Consider the following 11,621-nt stretch of genomic DNA (forward strand, 5'->3'; position numbering starts at 1 on the left):
CGTTCTCTCAAAACACATTATCTGGACCATAAAATACTCTATTCTAATGAGTAACTTAAAAAAAAAAAAAAAGGAAAAAAAAAACTAGATGAGCACTAGATTAAATTAGGGTACAAAAAACCACCTTGTCTTGCAGAAACTCCATGAACGATGAAGAAGTTTTGCACCTCTGAGGATTATTCCCCTCCTCACCATGCCCACAGGGTTGCTAGGGCAGTTTTTTCTTTCCTCACTTGCTATGCTCTGGATGCCACTTTTAACAATCTACCTTCATGCCAGAGCAAACTCCTACCCCAGCCTGGAGGCTCATCTCTGTGCTGCAGCACACGGGTACAGAGGGGGTCCCCAAGCAGGACTCCACGAGACAGCACAAGCAGCCTGCACAGTGACACCAGTGTACTCCAGGGGCCATTCCTTCACTTTCCGTGAGAAGTTTTGTAACAAAGATGCCCAGTGGCATGCCATCTTTCCCTGGGAACACTGCAGGCGTTCTGCTCTAAATACAAATATCCAGATGAAACACGCCAGTTGAACACCAAAGGTCCTCCCAGACTTTGGATTTACTTTTTTTATGGCCCATTTCATGTTGTTTTACATTCAGCTCTACTCTGCCATAGCTGCTCCCCTCTGAGCTCCTATTTTCCAAAACTTCAGCACGTGTTGAATTGTTACCATCTGAGTAGTTCCATTTAACCATGTCCATAAAAGTGACCTGTGTTTCTACAGGGAATGGGAAGATCTGCTGGACTACTTACTGCTCAGCAACAAAAATTTGGCCCAGATGACAGTAGGAGCACTACCAGGGCAGACTAATCCTGCAGTGGCTATTGTCAGCTTCTTCGGTGTTTTTTTCTTTTTCTTTTCCATCTGTCAAGGAGGTCTTCTCCCTCCCCCGTCTCTTTTTCAGATTGTAAAATGTTGGCATCACAGATCCCGACAGCTCCATTCAGAGGCTTTGTGTGAATTCATTCCAAGACATTCTTGGCTCATCTCTCCCTGACATCCATGTCAGCAGCCAGCCAGCCAAAATAAGGCTACTCACAAGTGCTTTCCCTTTTCCTTTTAAGACCAGTGTGAAAGCAGCATCGTATATGCCCCTTGTCGGAGTCTCACTGTGTAGCACTGGGGTTAGCGCAACAATCTCTTTCCCAGTATTCCAGCCCAGCCTCCACCAGCTCAGGTTCACCCACATCACCTCGCTGTTCCTTCTGTTGCTCCGTTTGCCCTTGGGCACTCACAGACCCCTTGGTACCATTTCCAACAGGCTCACTCTTCCTCTTGCCTTCATTATCAGCGTGCCCCCTTTGGCCCCCCCGACACACACTGGTGTCAGCCTGCTTCTGTCCAGTTGCCGAGGGAACTGCTTTTCTGTCCTGCCGTTCCTAGACCTTAGGAAAAGCTCCTTGTAAATATACTCTGTGTACTGCACCCTTCTTCTACATCTCCCCTGAAACCAGTGAACAAAACAGAATCACAAAATCAATTAGGCTGGAAAAGACCTCTCAGATCATCAAGTCCAGCCTTTGACTGAACACCATCACAGTACCAAGTGCCACATCCAGTCTTTCCTTAAACACTTCCAGGGACAGTGATGCCACCACCTCCCTGGGCAGCCTGTTCCAATATCTAATCACCCTCTCTGTGAAGAAATTCCTTCTGATGTCCAGCTTAAACCTCCTCTGGCATAGTTTAAGCTCTCATCCTGTTGCTGGTTCCCTGAGAGAAAAGACTGACCCCCGCCTGCTACACCCTCCTTTCAGGTAGTCATAGAGAGCAATAAGGTCTCCCCTGAGCTGCCTTTGCTCCAGACTAAACACCCCCAGTTCCCTCAGCTGCTCCTCATTCGACATGCATTCCAGAACCTTCACCAGCTTTGTTGCCCTTCTCTGGACTCACTCCAGCATCCCAACATCCTTCCTGAATTGAGGGGCCCAGAACTGGACACAGGTCTCAAGGTGTGGTCTCACCATTGCCTCACCTCACTAGGGGAAGAATGACTTCCCTAGTCCTGCTGGTCACACTGTTTTTGACACAGGCCAGGACGCCACTGGCCTTCTTGGCCACCTGGGCACACTGCTGGCTCAAGGACAAAGGTTAAACAGGCCCATTTTTCCACTGGTAGCTGCTCCCCTCAAGCACAGTCTCACAGCCCCATCATTTCCTAATGCCCCCTGTTTTGGTCTACAAGTTGCCTTGGTTTGTCACCTCCTGTGGAAGAGGAGCATCCCTCCTCTCACACTTCACCAACGCAATTCCTCACGGAATTCCTCACATAGACACTTCTGAGTCCCGTTAAGAGCACGAGAGTACAACTCTCTCATAGTGAGTCACAGTGACTAATTTCCTACCCCCCTTCACTGCTGCACAAAGCCAATTGTCCAGCCTGGGTCCTGCCCACCCGTCACAGGCTCTCACCCCTGCCACTGCCTTGCTACATTGTTCGAGGTCTTCCTCTCCCTTCGGACCATCCCTCTTGCCCCTGATTACACCACTCTTCCTCTTCCCACCGGCCACTCACTGCACATTTAGTAGGAAGGCAAAACAAAGATAAGAGGTATAATAACCCTATGAACACCCCAGATATGAGAAAAGACCAGTTTAAATTTTCTAAGCCTAACGAGTAACTTTGGTCACGCACATATTACAGGCCCAAATGAGACAGTACGTTCACAAGTGGCTCACCATCCATGTTCTGTAGGTATCACATCAGGAATCCAAGACTCTAAGACTTAGAAAACCCTCCCCAATGTAGCACATAAAACAACAGGAGCCAAATAAACTCACTGCCTAAGCAGATACAAGCCACGAAGGAACATACCAAGAGCTTCCAGAGAGAGTGTAAAAACTAATTGATGTGTATTCTTTCCAAGACCCAATCACACACACTACAAGCAGTTCTGCTGGCTGTCAGGTGCAACTATATTTAAAACCACAGTGTTTGAAGATCCAGACAAAAAGCAGATTTAATGTTGGCACATTACAGAAACTTTTAAAATAAGTCAGTTTTAAAATTGCAGATTGCAGATGAAATTGGATTTACATATAGGAGAGGAAGTACTGGCATGCAGCTCATGCTCAAACCACAGCAGCAGCTGTACCTGCATACACAGAACTGACACTTGAGCCTTGCTGTATCGGTGTTTGAATGTGCTGAAACACAGTAACAAAATCATGATTGTGTCCCAGCTTTAAAGCTGTGATTTAAGAACAGAAACACAAATGTTTCTGCTGGTGTAGAAAAAGGGATAAAATCTGCAGCCAGCGTAACAGTAGAATTTCTGAAGATTACAGATTAGGTAAAAAAAAAAAATAACAATCAGTGCATACTGGAAGAAGACAATATTCAAAATTACACAGAGGACTGATTCGACTGTCTCTTCTCTCAGCAGCTAAGAACATATACAAAAGATACAAATGGATAAAAGACATCTCATAAATCCTTACTATTCCAAGCAAGTCCTAGTTCTTCCTCCAAGCATTTGCTGCTTCTCCAGACCCAACGGACTCACCTCCATCCCTTTGCTCCAGATGTATTAAAAACAAATTAGTGATGCAAACCCTTCACAGTAGGGCCTCAGTTACATAACACAAACACACACACACACTTATTTTTCTCACAGTATTTAAAGAAAATTATCTATTTTTATTGAAGGCTCAAAGATCATTTCTAGGTAGAGTAACTAGAAATCACTGTCTTTAGCAATGAAACCTGTTATACTTAGGAACATCTGTGCAGTATGATGGCAGCACCTTATACTGGATTACACAAACCATAGGTTCATTGCCAGTAAGTTTTCTTACTGAGGAGGGAAGAGTTCAGCAGGTTACAACACTACCATTCTCAGAAAATAAATATGATTTTATTATTTTTTTTTAAGAAAAGAGTTTCACTATATTATTAAACATTTTCCTAACGTCACAGATCTCTACTAACCTCCTTATCTCCAAGCATCATCTCTCCATTTTACAAGAGTGCTTATCTTCCTTGTGGTACCGTGGATGAGAAATACTTTATTGTGAAATGCTCTCTTAGTACAACATAGACCCACCTCAATCAGATATAAATTTCTCTTTGCTGTCCTGCCTGCCCATTCCAACACACCCATGCGAGGCTGCTGCCATCATGCACACCTTTTCTCCAGAGCAGGACTATCAGTTTGACACCACACTCATCATTTGCCACAAAAAGTCTACGAAAGAACAATCTCTACCCCTTCCTGTGTCTCCTGAAAACTAATTCATGGTGGCCAAAGGAGAAGGCAGCAGCCTCATTTCAGACTTGTATCTGCACTCCCAGATTCTCCACTTGACACTTCCCTCGGGAGCCTTGATATCACAGACAGAACTGCACAGACACCTAGAGCCCCACATTTTTTTCATCTCCTCTCTCTCACAGGCAGATGGAAATACCAAAACTGTCCAATAAGATGCCAGATAGGTAACAAGGAGATAAGTTTAATTTCCCTCTCCTTTTTATTTTTTTACCTTTTTTATAAACCCAAGTGTTTGTAGACATGAGGCTCGAGTGAGACAGCAGAGCACAACACTGTGCTTCACCTTGGAAATATGACTGTTGCTTTAGCTGACCTGGGCCAGTTGGTGATTTTAGAGGCAAAGGAGCAGAACCAGCCCACCAACATTCTGGCTGCTTCCTTAGCCATTTCGTTCAGCCCAGCACTTGTGGACCACGTTGCAGCTTTTCCACCAGCCAGCACAACATGCTGCAGACGCACTCCCAGGTGAGTGCACTGAGCACACGTATCACGTCAGCGCACACAAGGTGTGGAAGGTAGCCTGACAGGAAAACAGGATTCCTCTAAAAAACAGGTTAATGGAAAAAAAAAAAAGCTTCTCTGCAACCTGCTTCAGTTAGTCCTGCAGCGCTGCTACACAAATACTCCCTTTCACAACGCCACCTGTAAAAGATCCGGAACCTGCACACATTTTCAGCTTGAGCTCAGTCAGGTCTGGCCTCTCGCCTGAGTCCTGCCCCACAGTCACTTCTGGCCAAGTTCAGCTCTGTCTCACGGCCCGATCACCCCGAGAGAAGAAAAGGAGAAGAGGAACAGGCTGCTTGCAGAACGCTGCCTGTTCTGGACACTCATTACATAATTCTAAAAACAAAGTTCATTAGCTACCAGCCGCACTTGGAAATGCCGCCCACAGCTCGGCCACTCATGGAGTTAATCCCACGAAAGGCGCCAACTTTGGCTAGTTGCTGTGTCCCACACAACCCCAGCACTCAGTACAAGGACCCACAGTCCCAAATGTCAACAGGTGTTGCGTTCTTATTCAAAATATTTATTTAGCCAGATTCCTGCTATTATTCCCAGGCCAAGATGGTCCCATAAAGCAGGGCCAAGACGGGACTGGATTCAGCGAGCTGCCTGAGAGCTCTTTTAAGAGCACAAACACTACTTCAGCATATAAGCAAAGGAAAGAATGGCACAGTTGGAGCCTCTTGAGTAATTCTCCTGTTTATATCCAAATAAGAGGGCACTGTGGAACCTCGTTCTCCCCTTGGCAAGCTGTGAATTTCACTTGGACGCAGCCAACCCCTATAGATGGGACCTTGTGGCTACCCCACAAAAGATTTTGGCCAGAAAGGGTACCGAGGACATGTGGCTGAGAGCGGACCAGAAGCACAACAAGGGGCTGTGCACTGACATCTCGGGCAGGACGAAGCGCTTGCCTGGGCTGAATGAAAATCAGCCTGCTCGGGCTCCGGGGGGGTCCGGGCCAGCCTCCCGCGGGACGGAGGCGCCCAGGGGCGCGGGCACAGGCGATGCCGTGGGACGAAGCACAGCCTGGGTGGGGAAAACGCAGCGCCCAGCCCCGAGAGGGCTCTGAAGGCGGGTGCCAGTGCCCAGCCCGGGCAGGTCCCAGCCCCGCGCCCCCCTGCCGGCTGTGGAGCCGCTCGGTGGGGACACCCCGGGCCGTGTCACGGCCCCTCGCACCCCATCGGGCCCCGCCACCCCCGGCCCCGCCACCCCGCGCTTGCCTTGAGCTGGGACTTGGAGACCTTCCCGCTGCGGTCGAGGTCGAGGGCGGTGAAGGCGTGCCAGATGGACTTGAGCAGCTCCTCCTTGAGCCCCACCATGGCCGGCCCGCTCCCCGCGCCGCTCCCAGCGCCGCTCTGCCCTCGCCTGCTCCGGCCCCGCCGCGCCCGCCCCGGGGGCGGGTGCCCTGCCCGGCCCGGCCCTGCCCGGCCCTGCCGGCCCCGAAGTCGCCGCCCCGAGAGCCCGGCCCGCCCCGCCGGCCCGGCCCGGGGACGGGGACGGGGCCCAGGGAGCACCCGCGGGTCTCGACCCCTCCGGGGCCGCATCGCCATCGAAGTTGAACTGCACACCCGCCTCTCTAAGTCACTTCACTGTTCTCCAGTACTGTTAAAATACCAGTTAGGATTTCCACGCATCAGTTGAGATAGTAAATAAAACAGCCTTGCTGTTGTAATGTGTCACTAGATAGACAAAACAAGTACTGCAGGGTATTGAAAGCTGTCTTGAAGGTATCAATGAGCCTGGTACTTTACATTTCCAAATAATGCCCCTCTCGAAAATTGTCACTTTTGGGAGAATTGGAATACAACTGAGTCTACAAATTCCATTCACAGAAGTCTCAGGTGCAATGTTCCCAGCAGGATATGCACACCGAGGAGAGCAGCTCTCCTCTGGGAATTTTCCTGTCCCAAGGCTGTCAGAAAGCAGCTTGGAAGGAAGGCTGCATGCAGCTGGAGAGAGTGAAGTGCAATCACAGCGCAGGGGGAGATCTAAAAAAAACCTCCTTCTCCACTACCTCCAGAGCAGAAACAAGACAAAATGTGAACACAAGGAAGGAGCTGTGTTGATGGGAGGGTTTGTTTGGGTGGTAGGGTGTTTGGGGTTTTTTTTTGGCGGGGGGGGGAGGGGTTAACTCCTCTTTAAAGCTGTGGGTTGGGAGTAAGCACTGAGTGCAGCTGCTGTGCTTAGATTTCAACTGAGATTTATAAAACAAATGAAGTTTATATGGCACTTCTGTTGCATTTTGTAGGAAAAACAACTTATTATGTACATGCTGTGACCCTCAGCAGTCCTTTTTTCTGTGTATGGAGTCTCTATTTTTCCAGCTAAGCAGTGCTGGTTGTCATACTTGGCCAAAAATGCTTCTTTCAGAGACGCTTTGGAGAGAGAAATGATGGAATGGCTGTTTTCTACAACCTGACACATGCCTTCAGCATTTCAATCTGAACAGCAAACACTATAAATCATGTCAGCAACACAGACAGGATCCAAACCTCAAAGGCACTGAAGCCCTAGGCCCAAATGTTAGCCACTCACTGAGACTTCTGTGAGCTAATTTTGCTGTAAAGGACAACGAGTGAGAAGAAGAAAGGGATGGTGGGCATGGCCTTAACATCAGAAGGTGCAAACCACCCTAATCCTTACTGACCGGCAGAGGCTGAGAAATAAGACTGTTGCATGCAACATTTCTTGCAACTGATGGCAAAGCTCAGGGTTTTCCGTTCATCTTTCTGCCTGTAGGAGTTGAACCCGTGTATACTGACTGCTTTAAGCACTGCACGTGACTGTCAGTCACACTACACAGCCCATGGTCATGTCGAGGTTTCACTTTCACGAACCTTTTAAGATCCCATTATTATGATAATTAAAAATAATTAAGATAACGAACCATTAAGATCCCAAACTCAAGACACATAAATAAATAAGGGAGGGGAAAATTAACTTTTGTCCAATTTTAGTCTTGAATTAACTTCATCATCATAACAAAAACAGCAGTCCAAGTGAAATAGTTCTGGCAGGTACAGTGCGATGGCTGTTTCTTTATGATCCCAGTAAGAAAGGCACTCAGACTCTGAAGTGTCACTTAGAATATCATTTATTGGAGCTAACATTATAATGGAGAGAACAGAGTGGACAACCTTACGTTTCTTGAGGTGCTGGGAACCCAGATCTGTGCAGCATCTCTGAGCAAGGTGCAGCATGTCACACAGATCCTGCCTCTGGAAAAGTTACACCATTTTGGCCATTCAAACAATTACAGGATTTTCTTACAAAAAAACAACTCTATACATTGTTTCTACTGCCAAACAGAAAGGATGATCACACCAGAACCTCTTGCTGCCATTTTCAGATAAAGGGCAGGACACACGGGATATAATGCCACGTGTAGGAGCTGCTCTCAAGCTCCTCTGGGACCATGAACCAGGTAAAATTTGTCCCACATGGACTTGGAGGCCAGGCTGGACAGACAGCACAGTTCAGCACAAGCAGAGATGCCGTGGTCTCTCAGTACAAGTCAGACACAATCTCCCTTATTCACACAACATATCCTCACAGCCCCTTTTTCCCCCCTCTTTTTTCTTAATGTTTTTCTCCATAATTTATTCAGGCCTTTGGACTCCACAAAAAATTATTTATGCACTTTCCTCAAGATGAATGGCGTGAGCTACACAGTTATTATTAAAAATTATATTAATTAAATTTCCTAAGGAACTTGATTCATTACAGCTGTTAATATTACCAGAAACATCTTGAAATACATTAGCATTTCTTCAAATTCACCGCAGCTATTCCACTTAAGAAGGAAAGAGACTACTTTTGTATATGCAGATAACCTCAAAATCTTATTTGATAGCTGAGCGCCTGTAAACACAGAACATCCTTATTTAAGTGCATTAAAATATAGTTAGATTCTGTGATATGCCACTGAAGAAAAGCAATTAATATAGTTCACATGTGAATCTCTTAATGACAGGGACTTCATTTCTGTTTTGAACAGAGTACAGTGACTTTTAGGCATTTATTCATTTTTGTAAAAACAATAAAGTAGAAAAAGGAAATTAAAACAAAATGCCCCAGAAATTGTTAAAAAAACCAATAAGAACAACAAAAAACCTGCCACACCTCCACACATAAAAACCGACCAACTAAAAAAAACAACCAAACCCAAACCAAAACACCTGCCAAAACAACAACAAAAAAACCCCAACACCCAAAATTTGTATTCAGCTTTTCCTTTTCTGTTCATTCTTTTTGCTGGCTTCTGTTATTCTCGATTTAAATGGCATGCTAAAATGCTAAAATCTTTTGCCAGAATGGGATTTGTTTTCCATTCAGAATATAAATAGTTCCATTCAGGGCACTAGGTTAGCAGTCCATGCTTAAATGTTTCATTAAAATGAGTTATTTATATAAGCCTCAGCTGCTCCAGCTTTCTGTAGGTTAATCAAAAGGATATTTACAAGTTATGTGTAAAACTAGTACATTATTTTATATAGTCATGCTCATATTTAAAAATGTCTTTACAGGATTGAACTAACTGAGCAAAACCAGTTAAACTGAAGTTCATATGCAGACATAAACTCACTGTGGAACAAACCCTTTGTTTTTTATACTTACCCGAAATAGCTTTAACAAAGTTACAGGACTAACTGCATCCACACCCAAAGCGTGAGTTATTTTAAGCAACCCTTCTGTTTTGATATGCTAGTCTGGATCTTTGCTTATCAAAGACTTTACATTCTAAATCTTTGAAGATAAGATTGACATGTAATCTATTAAACATTAATTAACAGCAATCACACTTAACCATGAAACCCTTGATAGCACTACATAAACTCTGAATTACTTGCATAGCACAAAAGTAGGTTCTGATGCAACTTCACACACTTTTGCTTTTCTTGAAAGTTGCCTGAGATCTCAGCAACTTTATTTTAAATCTGTGCTTATTCTCATTTTGTTTGCTCACCACAGTTAAAAACATGTCTGAAGGGTGCTGAGGAGATCAGGGAGGGAAAACTGGCTCACAGTCTCACAGAGTGACTCATGCTTTCAGGAAGGAGCTTTAGTTAGACCCTGCTGAGGCTCAGCCTTAAGAGGTCAATCACTTCTCTCTTGGTCCTCCTTGCAGAAGCTTAATTACTCCTTGTTAGCCAAATAATAAGTGTTTGTAAAGGAGGTTCTAACCAGAGGAAAGATTACGCACTTGAACCGTTACTAATTTTGTTTTATGCCACTGAGTCAGTTAAACTGACATCAAGGAAAGAATTCAGGCACATCAGTAACTCAGTTTTCTGCTCATTGTTCGCCCAGAGAAAATCTTCCTGACCTGTGGCTAGACCAGTCATTTTCATTCTTCCCAGGAAAACTAAATGGAAGCAAACAGAAATCAAAGACCATTAAGCCAGCTTCATAGCAAACTGTATTTCCAGTATCTGCCATTTCACAGCGACATTTCAGTAGAAAATAAAGCTGAAGCAAAGGCTAATGTTTGTGATCAATGTTTTAGTTTCTGAGCAGACTGCCATAAATCATCTCAAGGAAGTGTTGGGGGTCAGTGTAAAAAACAGTATGTGTATTTGATACTATACCATGACCCAGTCCTTAAGCCATCTCGGGAATCTGTTTTTTGTTATTTTAAAATACTTCAAAAATTTTATCTCTGACCTTATACACATGCTTCAAACATTCTCACTGAAAATATGTAGAAATTAAGCATGAAAATTGTTTAAGGTGAAACAGGAAGCAGCATTAGATGCTGAATCAGAATGGCAGCTCAGTCTCTCCTACAAAAAAAAAAAAAAAAAAGGTTAATTTTCCATTCACTTCCAAGACTTCTAGAGCAATCTCTAAAGGGATTCCAGCAAAGCACACCTACTTCATTATAGCATTTTTATTCAAACTTAACAAAAGAAACATAATGAAGGGGTAAAGCATTAGGTTACCTTTCAGTTCCTCCCTGGTAACACACATCTTACTCTGCATGTGTAGCTTGATAAGGTGTTTCTCACCAAGTTACAGAACTCGCCGTACAACAGAATACCACAGATTACTTACAGAAAGGAAGAGGAAATTAAATCCCATGTGTGCTGCAGTAACCATCTAATACTATGTTTTGGGATGGAACCTGGAAACAGAAAGAGTCAACAGAAAAGGCTATTTAAGCAGGGTTAATGTGGAAGGCAGTCAATCAGAAGCGTAGAATGTTTAAGGTTGAAAAACACCTCCAATATCACTGAGTCCAGCTGCTAACCCAGCACTGCCCATGTTCTTGGCAGAACAGGATTTGTTTGGTTTTGTAACTAATTAAACCAATTCTCTAAGAGCTATATCCACATGTTTTTCAACTTCCAAGGGATGGTGATTCCACCACTTCCCTGGCCAACCTGTTTCAATGCCTAACAACTCTTTCAGTGAAGAAATTTTTCCTAATATCCAGTCTAAACTTCCTCTGGCATAGCTTAAGGCCTTTTCTTCCTGTCCTATTGCTGTTACCTGGGAGAAGAGGCCAAGCTCCAGCTGGCTACAACCTCCTTTCAGGTAATTGTGGAGAGCAATAAGGTCACCTTCTAGCCTTCTTTCTCCAGGCTAAACAATCTCAGCTCCCTCAGCTGTTTGTCATAGGACTTGTGCTCCAGACCCTTGCCCAGCTCTGCTGTGCTTCTTCAGGCACTCTGCAGTGCCTCATTGTAGATTCTACGGTTTCTTAGAATAACAGAATCATGCAGGTTGGAAAAGACCTCTAAGACCATCAAGTCCAACCCCCTTGTAGTGAGAGGCCAAAACTGAACACAGCACTCAAGGTGTGGCCTCACCAGTGCTGAGTACAGGGGGACAGTCACT

At 45.0% G+C, this 11,621-nt stretch overlaps 1 protein-coding gene across 1 annotated transcript in view; it reads right to left on the reverse strand.

The window, feature by feature from the left end:
• Positions 1 to 6,201, reverse strand: part of SWAP70 (switching B cell complex subunit SWAP70) — a 40,710-nt gene extending 34,509 nt beyond the window's left edge. The window contains exon 1 of the mRNA XM_027884559.1: positions 6,002 to 6,201. Within this exon, the coding sequence (XP_027740360.1) occupies positions 6,002 to 6,100 (99 nt within the window). The 5' untranslated portion in view covers positions 6,101 to 6,201. The remainder of the gene's footprint in view (positions 1 to 6,001) is intronic.
• Positions 6,202 to 11,621: the final 5,420 nt, after the last annotated feature.

Source organism: Empidonax traillii, unplaced genomic scaffold (genome assembly GCF_003031625.1).
Source record: "Empidonax traillii isolate 1590-97213 ecotype Southwest subspecies unplaced genomic scaffold, ASM303162v1 scaffold148:size1803964, whole genome shotgun sequence".
In the NCBI taxonomy this organism is placed as follows: Eukaryota; Metazoa; Chordata; class Aves; order Passeriformes; family Tyrannidae; genus Empidonax; species Empidonax traillii.